This window comes from Lates calcarifer, linkage group LG8, assembly GCF_001640805.2.
Source record: "Lates calcarifer isolate ASB-BC8 linkage group LG8, TLL_Latcal_v3, whole genome shotgun sequence".
In the NCBI taxonomy this organism is placed as follows: domain Eukaryota; kingdom Metazoa; phylum Chordata; class Actinopteri; family Centropomidae; genus Lates; species Lates calcarifer.
In genome coordinates, this window is record NC_066840.1 from 21,233,828 (window position 1) to 21,252,261 (window position 18,434).

Sequence of the window (18,434 nt, forward strand, 5' to 3'; positions counted from 1 at the left end):
CATAGCCAGAAACAATACTCTAAACGGTGATTGCTATTAAGGGGCCCAAAGAGTGTCAAGAAATACATTTCCAGAGGGTTGGTGATGGTTTAATATGTTAATACTGATTTTCTTTGATATGGTACAATGGAAGTAAAAATACTTGTAGGCTACACTTTATGTTTAATAACTTACTATAAATAATTTTTATGTCATAGTTTATTTTTGTGTGATTCAAAAGATGCAATTCTAACTGGAAACTGACACTGCTGAAAAGTAGGGCAAAGGTAGTCATCCTATGATAAGGGAAGCATATACAGCACATAGAAATACAGTATCTTCTGATGCTATTGAGACTGATCGAAAATGGATAGCACGACATTGAGCTCACATCTCATCTCATACACCTTTTTGAGAAAATTGCTTGTGTGATTTTAGAAGATGGAACTGGTTGTCACTTTGTGCTGAAGATCGCTGCCTATGATCCTATCAGAGCCTGTACCACCTCTACAGCAGTCAGATAGGTTACACTAAAAGTGTAGGTGCAGTGTGTGTAGGGGTGTAATTACAGAGTAGGTAAGTGCAGGTCTAATCAGTGCTCAGAATGAGTATACAGAGGTTGGCTCAGGCAGAGCAAAAGTTCAAGTTAAGTCCTCTGCAGGTTTCATGGACCTTATTCAACCAAGAATATGTGATGGGAGGGGCCCAGCTCCTGCCAAAACTTAAATAACCCAGTCTAGGTTCCTCAAACATCCAAGTAAGGTCTCTACGCCGGTATTCACTACTGAACTGTAGTGAATACCTATGACAAAACTACATAACTGACTCTATTGCTTTGTTGTTTGTTTTTAATCATGTGGTCTGGATTTAGGAATTTTATGTACAGAATGATTGATGTTAACTATAGCCTATAGTTGTTCAAGAGTGATTCAAATTGATCTGTTGTTTTGCTTATGGGTGGCTAGAGAAACAACTGACCAGTCCCAGCTACACTGGCAGAACTAGGTAGGAGGACATCATCTCATTACATTGCTAGCAAGGTACCTGGCTAGAGTGGTGTGATATATAGCTATAAAGGCTTGTAACTCTCTTTTGCATATTATCAAAGGGACAATATGTGACCTTACAGCATGGTGCAACAACGTCATTATACCCAATTCTCTTAAGTGGGAGGAGAATATCATTTCTGATAAATGTCAGTCAGTAAATGTTATCCTCACTAAATGCTGAGATTCCTACCTTTCATTACTACTGTACACAGAACAATTAATCACATCACCTCTTAAATCATTCTTAAGCCTGAAAAGCTATTTAAAATGCTGTGTCACCACAGTTTGCATTGTATTACATCTTATAGATTTTTCTGCCAGGTGGCCACTCTGAATATCTAGTTTACTCATCTCTACTGTGAATATGTGACTGCTGTCTGTCAGTTACAGGCCAGTGCTGTTGCTCGTGGGGATAGGAGGGGTGGAGGGCTAAGTTGTGTAGGAAGAAATAAGTTCTAACAAAGTTGCTGCAATTCCCACTCACAGCCCATAAAACTCAATAAAGGTCAGTCTTAAGTTAAAGGCCCATTATTTGAGAAAGAACTTGTGTCAGTGAATTCCCTGTGTGACTGTGAATGTGGGTGTGAAAGTTGATCCTACGCTGCTGTCAATGTCTATTAATGCTATTGCAGTTCCAACTTGCAATAGCTTGTCACTGATAGACTGTCGATTAAGTGTCATAAATGATTTAATTAATACCCCCTGAGATAAAATGAAAGAATAAAAACATGGCCAGACAATGGTGAAACTCAAATCAAAATGCTGCATTGCGACATTAAAATACTTAAAGTTATACTTAATTTAATTAAATTCCAAACAAATGCAGCTGGTATCAGGAGACATGGGATAATTGTTGTTAGTTTAACCACTGTTTCCTACTAACAGCAATTCGCTACACAGCAATTGTGTTTTTATGTGAGCAACATTAATGGATGGAACCATTAAACCAAAATTAGTACAACTACTGACAGTGTTTACTAAGTTACTAACATGAGTGCAGCTTGTGCACAAGAGCTGTTGGTACTGGAAATATCAACATACTTGATATCTGAAACTAGGAGATCTCCTGATATTTAGAACATGTAAAACCACAGGTACTCCAAAGCCAGAGGTGTATTTGCAGTTTCCAAATAATTTATTGATTTAAAATGCTCATCATCAGAAGCAGATGGAGGTGGCTACAAAGTAACAGCTAATAAATACCAGGTGTGCCAGCTGATTACTGCATCAGTATGGCTCTTAAAGCCACAGATCTAAACTGTTTTCATATTAATTAGATGTTTGGGTTTGTTACATGATAAAGTTAAAGGCTGTGAAACACAACTCAGAGCAACTTTATCTTTCAGTAAGTGGGTTGAGGAGGATGAAGGAGGATTAATAAATTAGACCTTTATTCTTTTGGAAATCAAAAGAATATTGTGTTGGACGGGATTAGCTAGTCACAACAAATAACTATTAACTGGATCAATTCATGTATATGCCCCAGAGTGCAAGGTTTTTGACATATCTGGTCTATACCTATATGTTACTGACAAGTCAAACACACATCAAAACATCTATGTACATTTTGTCACAAAAGGTCATTGAAAATTTAGAAGAAAAAAAAAAGACTTAAAAAGTCCTGGCCTAACTTCCTTAAAACGCCTGATATTGAATAACTAGATATGTAACGTAAGGCTGTTCTGCAACATAGCATCTGTTTAAAAAAAACAAGGGCGCTGGCATTAATTGTAATATGAACGCATCGATTAAATTACTGAAAAGATTGCAAAAAGCTTTGATAGCATCCTGTATTTTCATCTTCTTTAATAGTAAATCTGTATCTCTTACCAAGTCCCCAAATGCCTTATTAGCTACAGAGAACCATGAAACTCCTCTTTTCACACTAAATGGGAAAATTCTGTATTCTGCTCTTTGAAAATACCTCACTTACACACTCCACTGGTGCGCACGTGTAAACCCAATTCCTGCGTGCAAATCATTACCATTTCCTTTGCCTGGACAGTAGTGAAAATGAAAGGAGTGAGCTGGTCGGTGGGATTTTTCCACTCAAAACTCAATTCAGACAAGATGTGAAAGAAGTTGCATTCTGATGTGTTTCTGAGAGTGTCAGGAGAGCCACTGCCAGGAGAATGCGACACAGCAGGGCTGACAGCTCCATCATAAAGCTCCCCAGCCAGTCGTCAATCACTCAGCAAGGCTCCCATCGGCCATGGCGCTCTAGAAGATGAGCAGGCACACAGACACACACACACTCACACACTCACACAAGCAGAGAACACACAAACACGATGGCAGGAGACCACTTCGCCATCACACTACTGGGAGATTTCCAACTAAGCCTGGCAGACTTGTTACAACTCTTCAATCAAATTGAGCTTGTGGCTGTTGCTAAAAAAACATGGCAGTCATAACCACTGGATTGTGAGAAATGACCAGGTAACCTGTGAACAATGTACACTCAAAACAACACACAGAGATCCTGTGTCCTCTGTATCAGACATATACAAACACTCACTCATATACTGAAGACACACACACCGTCACAGATATGCAGACACCGCGATGAAAACTTCCTCTGTCAGTTGTGATTACTCTCTCACCTGAGCGTTACGCCTCCTGTGGAGATGTGGGAGAAATCCAGCTCAGACAACTGTTTTGTCCTAGAGCATGAATCCAATGCATTACGTGAGCATCACATAGCTGGTGAAATTGTACTTTTCAAGGGTAAAGCAAAAGTAAAAACAGGAGCTCGGAGCTGATATAAAAAAAGATCTGGGACAGAAATTAAGAGGTGTAATGGATGTCCAGGGAATACTGCTGTGCTGTGTTTGTATGCTCTCTCTTTTCTAACTCAAGAGAAGTCTCATATTGCACAGGTTGAACTCATTTTCATGTGCATTATTTGATTCATTATTCACTGCAACGATTCTAAATAATATAATTAAAATTAAAGATAATTAGGTCATGGAGAATCTGTTGCCCAAAACAATAGAAAGCAAAGAAAAAACAGAATATGAAATATTTCTGAGAAACTGTTCTATAACTAGGGCTATGCTATTATTAATAGTTCTTTGATAGTGATTTGTTTTGGGTTAAGGGAGGTCTTATTCTATTAAAAGAAGTAGAAAAAAACTATGAATAAGGAAAAGGCATGTTTAAATGTGTATGCAAAACACACCGATATTAAACAAAAAGATAAATAGGCATTAGGTATTTAAGTACTGCTAATGAATCTACCTTCCAAGTGGTGAGCAGCTAAAAGCTCTCCTCTCTTCACCCAAGTGTCCAATACATACAGCCACAGATAAGATTATGACTGCAAAGGTCTAACATTAATGACTGACGTTTGCTGAAGGTGTTCTGTCACAAGTATACTTATTAACTACTTCATGCTTAACATGTTCATTATAGACAGGCCATGCCTACCACAACAAACTCCCACACACTCCTCAGGTTTAGATCAGACAGACCGTTCCTCACATCTCTTTTCCCTTTGTTGTTACCCAAGTCCCTCCAACAAAACTATGCAACCCCCAGGTGGCACCCTCCCTAACACCCCAACCACACACTCCAAGTCTGCAAGTCTGTACGCTGTGTCTGAACTTGCTTTTCGGTGCCTAGATACAGCAACACTCCACAAAATGCAGTCACATGTGGGCAACTCTCTCCCTCTCCTGGGAAAACTCCCAACACAGCAGCATTCAGCTGGGGACTTGTCAGTATCCACACATCCACCCAGCAACAATGGAAAAAGAGACAGTCCAGCCCTGATCAAGGATTCTGGTTCCAGAGCTGCTGCTGTGCAACAGGGTGAGCCCAACTATATCAGCTTGGTATGGCTCCACATCTAACTCTGGCCCCTTGCCTCTAGAAACAAGATATTCCAGGTCCAGAGGGCCAGTTTTGTAACTAGGGACTGGCACACCGAGACCTCCTCCTTTGCCTGCCATCCACAGCTAACTTTGCAGGGGATAGGCCTAAAAGGTGGCAGTCACACATTACTTCTCAGGGAGGTCCCATGGGTAGAGACCCGTCCAGGAGTTGTTAACCCCAAACGAGATGACAGCCAGGGTCACAGGGGCACAATAACCGCCCACAAGGATACAAAGAGTATGATCAAATCATTCTCAGACACAGAAAAAGAGCAGTACTATGTATGTGCTTTTTTGATATATAGTGTACAACAAACCTGAGAATACCCCTGTGCAAGATTGCCAAAATGTTAAATGATTCAAATTTATGACATCTTACAAGAGCTAATTATTTTGTTGAAATGAAGGATATTTTATCTTATGCATAATAAAAACAAAGAGATAAGGTAGACTGCATTTAAAACATGGTCTCCAAAGTATAACCTCAACATAGGAAAAGTGAGTATACCTGTGATTTCCAATTATGGCAACAAGGCCATAAAATAAAATTATATATATATATATATATATATATATATATATATAACAATCTTTTATAATAACAATGGTTGCAGCAATAGTTAGGAGGTATAGGGAGAGCCATACTACCAATAACAGAGGGTGCAGTAGCTGTCGTGGGAGTGGACTAATATGGAGGGTGCAAAAGGTGTAGGGGAGATGACATTTATAGTTTGTTTACCCAAATACTGAATGAAAGATGACTCCCAGTCTCAAGAAGCTGGGTAGGAGAGAAATTTTCCAACATGACAATGATCCCCAGCACACTGCAAAAATCACACAGAAGTTTGTAAAGAAGAAAAAAGTGAAAACTATGTCCTGGCCAAGTATGTCCCCTGACTTGAATCAAGTATTCTCTACCTTTTGAGTATTTTAAAGCAGAGGGCAGAGTATCCAAACCCCTGCAGCAAAGAGCAGCTGAAAAGAATCATCTGTGAAGAACAGCATAACATCTCTCCACAGATTTGTACAAGACTGGTATCATCCATGCCCATCCATGGACCTTTAATTATAGTTTAATTAGTTAAACTTATCTGTTTCTCAAATTAATGGGCTTCACTCTTCTTGGGCTTTGGTGACAGACAATTAATACTGTACTGTAATTACCTCACATTTTAGTGATATTGACCAGCAGGAGTGTACTCGTTTTGTTACATACTGTATCTGTAATATATCACTAACACATGCAAACACCTAAAGTTACCTTTTTAAAGATGATGCTCTGAAGCACAAGTGAACAACCATCAGAAATGCTAACATTTCAAACTATGTTTTCGAAATGAACGCAGCTTTCTAGGGTGAAAAAAGTACACTTATTTTCCAGCAACAGAACTGGTTGATGTATTTGACGATTCAACCAAGACTTTCATTAATTTACCACAAACAATGATTTGTTTTCTGCTAAAGTGGCTGGGAGAGTGGACAAACTTTTCAGCCACAGTACAAATTAGATGCAACTTTATTGATTCCTGTGGGTAAATTGGGGTCACTACAACAAAGAAAAGGGCTGTAGATAAGAGATGGAAAAAAGAGCAGACACAACAAACAAAAAAATAAAAACAAATGAACATCTTCAAGATAAAAGTGTACACTGAAGATAGCATTACAGTGTCTTCATTAAGATGATGCAGACAATACAATGCTGACTGTCAATAAAAGGGCATGAACAATACACAAAATGCATGTGTAAAATCCATGAAGGCCATTTTGTTGAGTCAGTAAGAATAAGTGGGGGAAGCAGGGACCAAATCCAAAAACTCCTTAATGATCCTCCACACACTGCACATAGCTTACAATGCTGAAACCCCTCTGCTTTCTACCTGCTTCACAGGGAAATCAAAAGTTCCTCTAAAAGTACTTGCAGTCTAAATTCCATCAGCTCTTCTGAATAGTATCTTATCGTTCTCTTGCGGCTGCAGAGTGATGGACAGTATTCTGAATCCAGTTTCACAGAATTACCCTCTCTTTCTGCTGTTTCTTAATTGAGTTTTAGAAAAATCTCAGCAGTCATTGCAAGGGTGATAGCAGGTCTGCAGAGGCTTCACCCACACGAAGAATGTGAAATTCACAGTCTGCAGTAAAAGGTCATCTGCAAGTTTTAGTATCAATTACGACCAAAAGTCCTCGGTCTCATGAGATTAACTCTGTTTCGATAAACACAATATTTGGTATAATAAGATCTGTATATCATCATAATTAACCTCGGAGTAATCTTCTAGAGGAGTGATAATGAACCAACTGTCTGTCAACTGTAATGAAGATGTTGAGTGTTCTACGTTGACACATTGTGTTTATACATATTCAGTTCATTAGGGCACAGCTTGACCACTATACTTTTGCCCTTTCCATACGGTCTCTGCTCCAGAATTCACATGGTTCGTTTACCATGCCGAAAGCTTTTTCAAACCAATTAGTAAGAAGTGGAATATAAAACTCTTTAACAGGCTATTGGTATTGATGTTTATTTGAGGTACATGGCCTTCAGTCGAATGAAAGTGGAGTGCTCTCATATAAATAAATATTATAGTTTAAAAAGAGGGTGAAAATAATGCTGTAGGTTCTAGTCTGATAGGTCAATATTGTAAGATGCGGTGGTGGTACACTGCTAGAGGAATGACTTCACCATAACTGTGTCACAGTCAAAGTTGCACAAAGGTGAGCTATAACGTACAAGCGGACCTGACTCAACCAGACATCGCAACAGAACAGGAATTGCATTTTTTTTATTCATCTTTGGTCTTTTAGGCTTTAATTGAAATGAAAAAGATAAAACAAATGTTAAACCTGCAATTACAAATTCTGTTACACAACAACATAATAATTACTTTGGAGTTGTTTTTCTGGTTACCTGATGAATCTAAGTCTAATATTCTCTCTGTCTTAGCTGTGTTTTTGGTGTCTACCAACTCCCAACATATATTTGTCTCTTTAGCTGTGAAATTCTCCACTCGATTCATCAGCTACTGTGTCTATCTGCCGTTTGGTGCTGAACAGGTAAGGCAGAGCAGTTTTTTCTCTGAAAACAGCTGCCTGCTGTGGCCAAAAACAACACTATGAAAGTGGTGAGAGTGATTCAGTACAGGAGAGCTGTGGGGGCGAGACTGCTAAACAATTAACTGAAACTCACTATCAAGCTTCATAAACTGAAGGAAGCTGGAGATGTGGGTGATAAATATCTGAGATTCATCATTAAATGAGAGTGAAACCTCTTTCACATTGTTTTCACATCGTCATTAGGGATATTGTTATTAAAGAGATATGGATTATAGCTGCTTTGGCAGTGACTGGTACTAGTGTGACTGTATATTCACATTATTTCTCTTTCAACTCAAGCGCAGATGCAGTAAGATGTTACACAAATCAAACTCTGCCAAACATTTCTGTCATGTTGTCATCTGTTGAACTTTACAGCAGTATAACTATTTTGTGTTATGTGTTATGCATTAGCGGCAGCAGCAGCTAAAAAGACACCAAAACAGCACATGGCACAATACAGATTTTGTGACAACTGCTTCCTGAGAATGGCTAGGCATTACACAGCTTACCCATTTATTTGTAGTGTCTCTATTAATAAGGAGTGCCCTCAATGGCAATTCACAGAGAAACTCTGTTTTGAAGTAGCACTGGGGAGGGACACTTGACCATTGCTGGTGGTAATAATGTAATAAAGTAATAACCCAACATAAAAGTGGATTTCTACTTTTATACTCTGTACTGTTGATTTAAATAAAACAGTATTGATTTTATCTGTATCAGTTACATTAAATGTTTGCATTTCTAGTTCTAAACAGTGTGAGGAGATTTTCTGTTTTGTACTGGTGCTATATTGTGCACTCTTCCAATGTACAGTTAGTAACCAGAATCAGCAACCATTGTTAACTTGGAACAATCAGAAGCAGAACTTGGTACTTAACTTAGGACATCAGACAGAGAAGAGTACAGAAAATCACAGTTTAGCAACAGAAAACCCAAGTTAAAAGATACAGCAATATAGCAAATGCTGTCTGGCTGAAATGATGGAAATGCAGTTGCTGAAACACCGTATCAATGATTCGCGTGAGAATTTAAAAAACTTTGGATGACATTTTAAAGATTAATGTAAAACAACAACGCTGCGTGCAACAAATCATTTTTAGCAGTAACAAGCGATTGACGATCAACTTGCAAGTCCAACAAAATTCAGCAAATCTTTAAAACAAGGGGAAATTTATGTCTTTTAGTCGAGTGAGAATCACAATCTCCCATCTGCTGAGTACAGTAGATGATGGATTCCAAAATACACAACAGTTCACTCAACAAAGACAGGAGTTGAAAGAGACTTGTAGTTAATGGATAGGCACCTACCTCAATGGCTGGTACTGAGTTGAGGGTAAAATTAGTTAATAAAAAGTGTGTTGCATGAATAGTGTGGGCCTCTTACCGTTCACTTGAAGAGTATGGGTCTGGAAGAGTTTCTCATAGCCATCAGCGTGACAGGTATAGTTGCCCATGTGTGTCGTTGTCACCTTGGTGATGTACAATGAGCCATCATCCCCAAAGTCCTATCAGACAGAGAGAGAAAAGGAGTTTTAATGACTTAGAGAAACTACTGGCAATGCAGAAGCAGCAGAGACGGCTGAAGCCGTTTAGAGTTGGAGATTAACTATTTCAATGGGAATGTAAAAAGACTGTTGTGTGTAGATGAGAAGACGGCATGTTTCATGGCATAGGAAAAAGGAAATGAAAAATACAATAATAATCCAAAAAGGCACATTATGGAGCAATGTCCATCAATCTATGTCAAAAGTGGAGGGCGTTTGGAGCCACAGAAAACAACTGAGGAAAATAACTGTCAAAGTCACAGTGAGAAAAATTGTTTTCTGGTACATGTCATTTTTCCAATCAGAGGAAAATGATCTGATGGAAAGGGAGGCTAAAATTAATTAGTGTGGAAATGAAACCGTGTTAACCGCTTTAAAAAAAATAAAAAACAAACAGCGAAAAGTGTCACAGACACAGTCAATCAAAGAAACCTCTGCTGGTCATTCAAATGTCACTGTCACTAAACAGGATGAAATGTGAGTTGGTTAACGTGCATGCCACACAAATACACAAACACGTTGCACTTTAATTCTCATGAAGCCTATTTAAAACAAAACAAAAGCTGTAATTAAACCAAAACCTATCCATGATGTGAACTTGTGTAGAGCCAAGTGAAATATGATTAATTCATGCTGTGTTGTGATTATTAAGCCAGCAAACACAAAAAAATGGTGCCGGACAAGGAAAGAGAGCAAACAAGAATAAATTATTCAGGCTGTGGCAGAGAAAGAAGCCCCCAAAGCTAATGAGCCCACTGAGCCCACTGGTTTGCCGGTGTGATGAATCCTGTCTGGCAAAGAGTGAATGTCTGCCACCTTATTAAGACCACACTGCAATAAAAAGTCATCTTGGTAGGATTTAGATAGGGTCTTAAAGTATTATTATGTTCATACAAGTGAATAAACTGTATGAAAATATGTAGTGTTGATTCTTTAAAATGAAAGTCGACCTATTATGTTCTGGGCCCATAATATCAAAGTGATACAAATCAACTGACTGATTACTTGACTGAAAGGTAAAATAATAAAAAAAACCTCTCACTTTTTTCCAACATGCAAACTTAAGAACAGGCAATCTATCAAATGTCAACCTAAAAATACATTTACAGACCTCAGGAGGTCTTTAAGTTAAGAGTGGCCTGTCAAGGTCTTAGGTGGAGTGCAGTATTCAGTCAGAGGTGAGCATGCACCTTTTCAGACATGTTTTGGAGTCACTACAGTCACTCAGTCTGTCAGAAGCAATATTCATAACAGGGTAAGTTCTCAAAATAGGGTAGTGCTGATTTTGTTTTCCAGGAATCTTCATTGTCTACATTTGTGACTGTGGTGTTAACATCCCTCTTAGTGTCTTTTCTCTGAGTGATCATGTCTACTTGAAGCAGGTCCTGCTCCCGTTTGCTTTTCTTGTTTTATCCCTATTTATAGATTTTTATATATTGTGATGCTACTATAGTAACAACATGTTTTTGTAGTATAATTGTCACCAAAGAATAACTAGGATTACATTGATCACGCACATCTTTGAGAGTTACTTCTGCGATTGTGATTTGAGCACATTAACGAAATCCAAATCAAGTGATGACACATCTTCTGACGCATCAGGCTACTCAGAAGAAAAAGAGAACTGTCTGTGCATACAATAATAACTTTCACCACTTTCTGATGCACGGTAGCCTTTCGGGACTGAACGTGTTCTGGCGCTCAGCCTTCATTAGAGTTTTCTTCAGTCCCCACTAACTTGATGAAGGCCAAGTGCCAAAACGTGTTCATTCCTGATTGCTGCCATGCATTAAAAAAACATTCAGGTATCTTTTAGTGGTGTGAACTTTTGTTCTTAACAATGTCCATGACTCTGCCCCTGTGCTCCTCATTTCTTATAACTGAACACAGCATTCTTTAAAAAAAAGTGTCTTAGTGTTAATTACTAGTCCTCTTTCAAAAGTTAATAACAAGAGTCAGTCCTCTTTTAAGAGTTATTAACAAGAAAAATACCTTTTCACATTAAATAGCTTTTAACATTTGGAGCACATCTTTTCTGTCTGTTTGCATCTTGGCATCCAGCTTCCTCTTAAAAGTCTACAGACAAGCGAGGAGAGTCAGCCATTGTGTTTACAGGCATACAGTGTGTTTATCAGTTCGTCCCAGTGTGCTCCGATCTAACCTACGAGCTCGGTAACAGCTCGGGCTGAGTGAAGCATCAGAGCCTTACAATATGAGGGGAAATCGATGGTGCGTTTTGGCCCCTTGGGCTGAGAGCATATTGTGTCACCTTCTTAAATGAAAAATGAATGGGGGGAGAAATGAAACTCAGAGGGGTGGAACGAGCCACGGTGGAGGCTGTCGACATGATTCCTCCACCTCACCTCAGCTATCAGCAGCACCCAGCACCCAGCTCTCTGCAGACAAAGCAGACCAGGGTAAGGCTACTCAGAGAGAAGGGAGACAAGGGCAGGTAGAGGTGGATTTACAAATAGGCCATAGCCCTCAAGAAACTATAATTAATAAAGCTGTCAGTGCCAGGTCACCTCTGAAAGGACACTAAAGAGCCACCTCATTGGCTGGCTAACCTCTGGTAGTGACGAAGCATTTCAGAAAACGGCCTTTGTAGAAGTTTTCAGCCCGGCCTCTTGAAAGATTGTGAGAGGAACACAATATGCTGAGTCAAAATACCCTCCGGTGAGTACAAAAGGCAAAAGAAACATGTTTCCCTACAGTGAAAGGATATTGAGACAACACTGCTAAAAATAGGCAGTGGTTTGACATTAAAAGGGCCAGTTCATGCAAATTCTGAAACATAAAGAAAAATTTTCTATGTAGCCATGCAGATACTCTCAGTTTTATATGCCAGTGTTTTGGGATTTCTGCTGTTAAATTTTTAGCCTGGTCCCCAAGACAAAGGAAGTGAAAGGCATTTAATTTGTGGTGGTCAAAGCATTGAAGAATCAACGGTAGTTTGTTTTTGTTTTTTGTTTTTTCCCCAGAAACAACATCCACAGACCTCCATGTCCAGTGTCCTGGCGAGAGTTTCTGGAGACAAAGGTTGTTGAAGTTGATTTGTTTTGATGCTGTGACCGTCCATTCACGGCCACTGTATTGAGGTAGATGCAGAAATCTGAGGGATGGGTATCTCAAATGTCATCATATGAAATCAAAAATCAAAACAAGCACTAGATCTAAGTGAAAAAAATGTGTTGTATTTTTGTAAATTAGGTGAACTAACCCCTTAAAATACTGAAAAGAAGAGGATCAAAAGTCTCAATACCCAGTTAAAGAAATCATTTTTTGTCTTTGTGAGAAGTTTTAATTTCGACAGAAAAAGATATCTTCTGGTTTAACCATTAACAAACAAACCCTAACCTTTAACCAACTGTGTCATAACCTTTTCACATGACAATGATGCAGCTGCTGTAGAATCCTTTTGCAGTGAAGGAGAATAATGTTTATGTCTACAACCTGCTATCTGTATCACGCATCAGGCATATCACTAGCTTTGTGGGCTTTTTGTGAATGAAATGGGGAAAAAAGAAGGGAAGGGTGATGTAATGTCCGTTTGTTGAAACACAAATAAAAAAAACAAACACCCTACCTGGGACGGGATCTGTTAGGAAAAAAAAAATGTCAAACATTTAGAGGTTAATTTCAATCACACAATATTAAGGCATTAGAAATAGATTGTTAAGCAACTGGGTGGAAACACTGCTGGTGTTAAGGTCAGGAATTGAGTTATAAGATGTTAATAATTAGCATCTTTTTCACTGGTTTCAGTTCAGTTTTTTCTTGCCTTGTAGTATGGTTAACTAGGTTCTGGACTATGGTCTAATAAAGAAAGGATTTCTTCAGGAAACTGTGAAGGGCATTTCTCACTGATTTTTGATGATAATTAAGAAGATAGTCAGCAGATTAGTTGATAATTAAATCCATTATTAGTTGCAGCTCTATTATAGGCTACAGTACATAGCACAGTGTAATGTCAGTGGTGAACAAGAGTGTGGTTCTGGGCTCCGAGAACACATGATTAATTCAATAAAAAACTCATCTTGACAGAAGTTGGGGATATAATAAAACAGGCCACTGTGATTCAGTAAGATTCGTGTGTTATCTGCTATATAATGTTGCACAGTGTGATTTCTTCATCCTCCTGTAACAGCACAGGAAGAATACAAATTATATCATTGATGAGGTTCAAACTGATCAAAGCTGAACGTAGATATTCTAAATAATGACACAAATTTAATGTTACATATGGTACATCTCCTCTATGCAGACATAAACTGAAAACCATTAGCACAAGGCACAATGCATTATGAGAGATGAAAACACCTATTCCAACAGACAAGAAAAGAAAGGAGGCACAGCTCAGATTGTATTGCTTTCTGTGTTATATCTATTCCTGTTGAAGCTACAGACTTCAAAATAAATTTTCCTGTTTTCTCATGATTAAATTCAAAGACTGGTACTAAGTCAGATATATTCTATAGTTACCTTGCAAGTTCACTTATCGAACTACAACATGTTACTCTGAAAAGTTTACTCATAATACTCTCACTCTCACATTGTCAGATTTTTCTGAACTTTTTGAGAATTACAAAATATCAAATGCAGTTTTCATCTTTCAAACTATTTCCGGGAACCACAGAATTACCATCTCCAGAAACAAACACACACACACACAGACATACACAGTACATGACTGTGTCTTTTGCTCGGCCACTCGGGGAGGATTGAAATACTGACAGCCTTGGATGATGATGCAATAGCCAGCAACTGTCAACTTCATGGAATTACAGTAAGCAGCTTTGTCAAAATTTAGAGAGGCTCTATTGAACTCCGGGATACAAGCGCACAGCTGGGATTAAATGCGCAATTCACTAAGTCTGAATGTCGACAAAAATTTCTAAAATAACCATGTTCTAAATTGGGAAGGCCTGCGAGATTAGACTGCATAAACCTCCCATGTGTACTCGCAGGAATATGACTCTAATTAAGGCTGGCAGTGGATGCTCACAAATATTAACAGCCAGCAATTATACAGAAATTGTCTGCAAGGCAATTTAGAATGGGTCTGCGGATGCCAGGTGCAGACAAAATCCATTCTCCTCTCTGGAAGGAACAACAATGATTGACTGGAAGTCTCAGAGCCAAATATAAATCTGGATTAAGCCGGCGCTGGTGTGCCACTCATGTTCCATTGGTAGTTTCTTCTGGTGCTTCGTGGTCTGCGCACAGTTTTCCGATGAGCCACAGGAGACTGTTAGAGCTCATGCTGATTCACTTTCCGGTGGTGTTCAGTGCTGCTGCTCTGGAGGTAATCTGTGCACTAGCAGAGGTTGTAAACTCAAGCTTTGTTAGGCACAAACAAAAAAAAATCAAATCTGACAATCGCAGACCCCAGAGGGTCAAAGTACAGCGAGTTCTCTCAGTCTGAGGAGACGGATTAGTCCCTCTGGTGGTTTAACTCACTCTCGCTTCATAAAGCTGCACTGGCATCAACCGATACGCTGCCTGTACCATAGAGAGAGAAGTGTAATTTTATGCAACAACATTAAATACAGTAAATATAAATATCTTGGGGCATCAAAGCAGCTCAGGGTTAATTAAAATGCAAACTGTTAGTTGCATCCTTCTTTCAGCTCTGTTCTTTCTGTGATGCGTAAGGCGAGCTATGAGTTCTGTGGACTGAAATCAAACTTTGATGCTTTCTCCAAGAGCATGATGGTTGCAAACCACAAAAGGCCAAGGTTTGATTGATTACCAACACAGCCTGCTCTCCTCTCCACTGTCTCAATAATGGGGAAAAAGAAATGAAGACTGCGTGATTCTGAAGTGAACAGGTGGAAAAAGAGATTTTTAAAATGTTCTGATGCAATGTCCAACAATTTCAAAGGATAACAGGTCATTTCAAGTTCTTCGCCTACATGCTGTCATTATTCCAGCTATTGATGAACTTCAGACAAAGGTTTTTTTTTTTTTTTTGATACAATGGACATACTGAACAGCATTTGGCAGCAGAAGCTTTCATCCCTGAGCTGACATTTGAATTGAAAAATACACCTGTGCAAGATCTGATATTAGTCACAGGGGGAAACTGATGACGGTGTGTGAAGCGCCAACAAAGACCACCTCTGGTCAGGACACTGAACTTTAGCTATGTGTCTTCAGGCGATATCAGGAGATGAAACAAAAACTAGCTCTATTGAATCTGCAAAAAAAAAGGAAAGAAGTAAAACAGTTCTTGGAAAAAGAAATATATGAAAGGTAGATCAAAGCCTGCGTTGACCTTACAGGACCTCGCACCTTTCCTTTTTCTCCTCCTGTAAATCCTCCAAAAGCTATTCAGTGTTTTCAAGAGATAATCTGACTTGACATTTCTTTTTCTGTCACACCCAGCACTTGCATACATCTTTTTTGCCCATGAATGGCTTAAAAGGAGTCATAATATATTATAGAAAATGACTAGAAAAGGAAAACGTTGGAAAAGCTGTTACTCTCGCATGCACAGGCCTAAAAGTCACCTCATGGCTCTGAGCTGCTCTTTATGGGAATCACACATCATCAACAACCAGAACCAGTGCGCTAGTTTAGAGCCAGTTGATGGTGCCAAGGATGACTGGCGACAGCTGGGCGCCTCTTACTCATTTTAAGGGTCATCAACATTTAATGTTACATTAGCAGCTTCGCTGGGTCTCCCTTTATCTACTGCGACAGTGTTGACTTAATTATGCACAGCAGTATCACACTCATCTTGGTCAGCCCGGACACACTGAGAGGAAAAGGGTGAGGCAAAGGAGGTCTGCCTCCTCTGTACCTCGCAACATAAGTATCTTTGCTCCTTTTGATGTGGATGAAAGTGACACAGAGGGCTGTCTGGAGCCGTGCATGTAGATTAACACACATACGCACATAGACAGACACATTCGCGCACGCACAGTCTTTCGCAGAGTTGTAAAAGTAGGTCCTTCCTCTAGGGCTGAACCCCTTTGGTATCCCCCTTCATCTTCTTTCTTTGTCTGAAATCCCTGTCCCTCCCAGCAGTCTCTAAACACAGAAACCAAGAATACAAACTGACATCCTGGATTACTGTCAGACCTACAATACAAAGCCGGCACCAACAGTCAAATAAAATGTGCTGACAGTCTGAGCCAATTCTAAAAAAAAAAAAAAAAGTTTAAATATGATGAAAGAGAAATACAGGATGCAAAAAAGACAACATCTCTGGAACTGTCGTCAAAAGGTCACAATGCTTCATGACGTGAAAACGCAGTAATTAGACACTGCATGTGTTACCGGTGTTTCAACTACAAATTTCATTATGTCCCTATCTAGAAACAATAAATCAGAGAGTGTGGTGACAGTTAGCTCTTACATTGATGTCCTCCAGGTTCAAGGAGTTCAGATATTGATGGTTTCTCTTCCACAGTATAGGAGGCCTTCGTTCCCCCGTGATGGCACAAGTCAACACGGCGCTCTGGCCCACTGTTACTGTGGTGACGCTCACTTTCTGGTCATCTGGAAGGGTGAGCAGGTAGACATCTGTTGATAAGATGGGGGGAAAAAAATGACACATTGTTAGACAGACTGTCTTAGGGAGATGATTGACTGAAATTAAACTGTTAAGTGAAAGTGAAGACAATTCCAGTTCTTTGTAAAACTTATAAATTGAGTGAATTAACTGGAACAAGGGAAGAAAATGTGTTCAAGTGAGAGTCTGCCTACGCTTTATATCTGAAATTTGATGGACTTTACTTTTATATAACAGCTCATAATTGAGTGGAATAAACTCACTGAGATATTCCACAATGCAAGAATTTCTGTTTTGCTCACATTTTTCTCTTAATGAAGCCTGAAAACAACAATACAAAATACAAGAGTCTCTCAATTAGCTGCTGTTGTGCTGTAGAGGCAGATGTTTGTTTAGTTAAAGATGCACTGAGGCAGCACAATTATTGCAATTTTCAAAGTAATGGGAAGGAATTAAGTTTAATGTTCTGTAAATACTTTGCATAATTTATGTGATGATACTATAATGGAAAGTTCTACTTTCTCCATGGATCTTGCTGAGGATCCACCATGTACCTCTTTTTTAGCTAAGAGAACCAAAGAGACACTTTTGGAGAGCACCGGTGCTGCAGGTCTGCTGCTGAAATCTCATCTGCAGCGCACTGCTTTGTAACTCAAAGTCAGAATATTTTTAACATGCTCGGTGTTCTGAGAGTTTAAAACAAGCCAGGCTCTCCACGCTGTTGTAAAAGCCCAGAAGTGCATCCTTTCTGATGAAAGTAACACAGGGGAAAAAAACATGCTGCCAGGAGAGGTTCCCCATGGAAACACAGCCCTAGAACTCGATCAGAGTCAGTGCTTTGCTTGTCTCAGTATTCCTGCAATACAACAAAGTTTTTCCAAGCATGTTTCCAGTGATGATGAAATGTGGTTGAGATTTCGACAGTTAATTTTCATTTAAAAGCCAGGGTGGGGTGATAGAGAGGTCAGCATGGCTACGGTTGGTTAACGCCTTTTGTGTGTCCAGTATTTTGATGAGACAAGGAGTACAATGTACGCTCATCCATTCTTTGGTGGTATTATGTAACGTGGTCTGTGAGAGAATGCTTTTTAATCTTTCTCTTGGGTAATGAGCAACGGAGCAAAAGGAAACAGAGACTCAATTTGTTCTGCTCCTAAGGGCATGAAATACAAAAACCTAATGAAAGAGCAGGTCCGGCAGACAGTGTTCACTCGCCACAGCCCAGAGAATAAGGATGAGAGCACCTTCAATTACAGCATGACTCAGGTGGCCCCGTACCAACGGCCTCTGAATGCTGTTTTAACCTTCTCGCTCATTTACTGTGTCTGGACCACTTGTTGTGTCTTTGAACTGTGAACTTGGCTCACCCATTAGA

At 39.3% G+C, this 18,434-nt stretch overlaps 1 protein-coding gene across 1 annotated transcript in view; it reads right to left on the reverse strand.

Moving 5' to 3' along the window:
- Nucleotides 1-18,434, reverse strand: part of fstl5 (follistatin-like 5) — a 160,812-nt gene that overhangs the window by 43,398 nt on the left and 98,980 nt on the right. Inside the window, 2 exon segments of the mRNA XM_018687637.2 lie at nt 9,381-9,501; nt 16,904-17,070. Of these exon segments, the coding sequence (XP_018543153.1) occupies nt 9,381-9,501; nt 16,904-17,070 (288 nt within the window).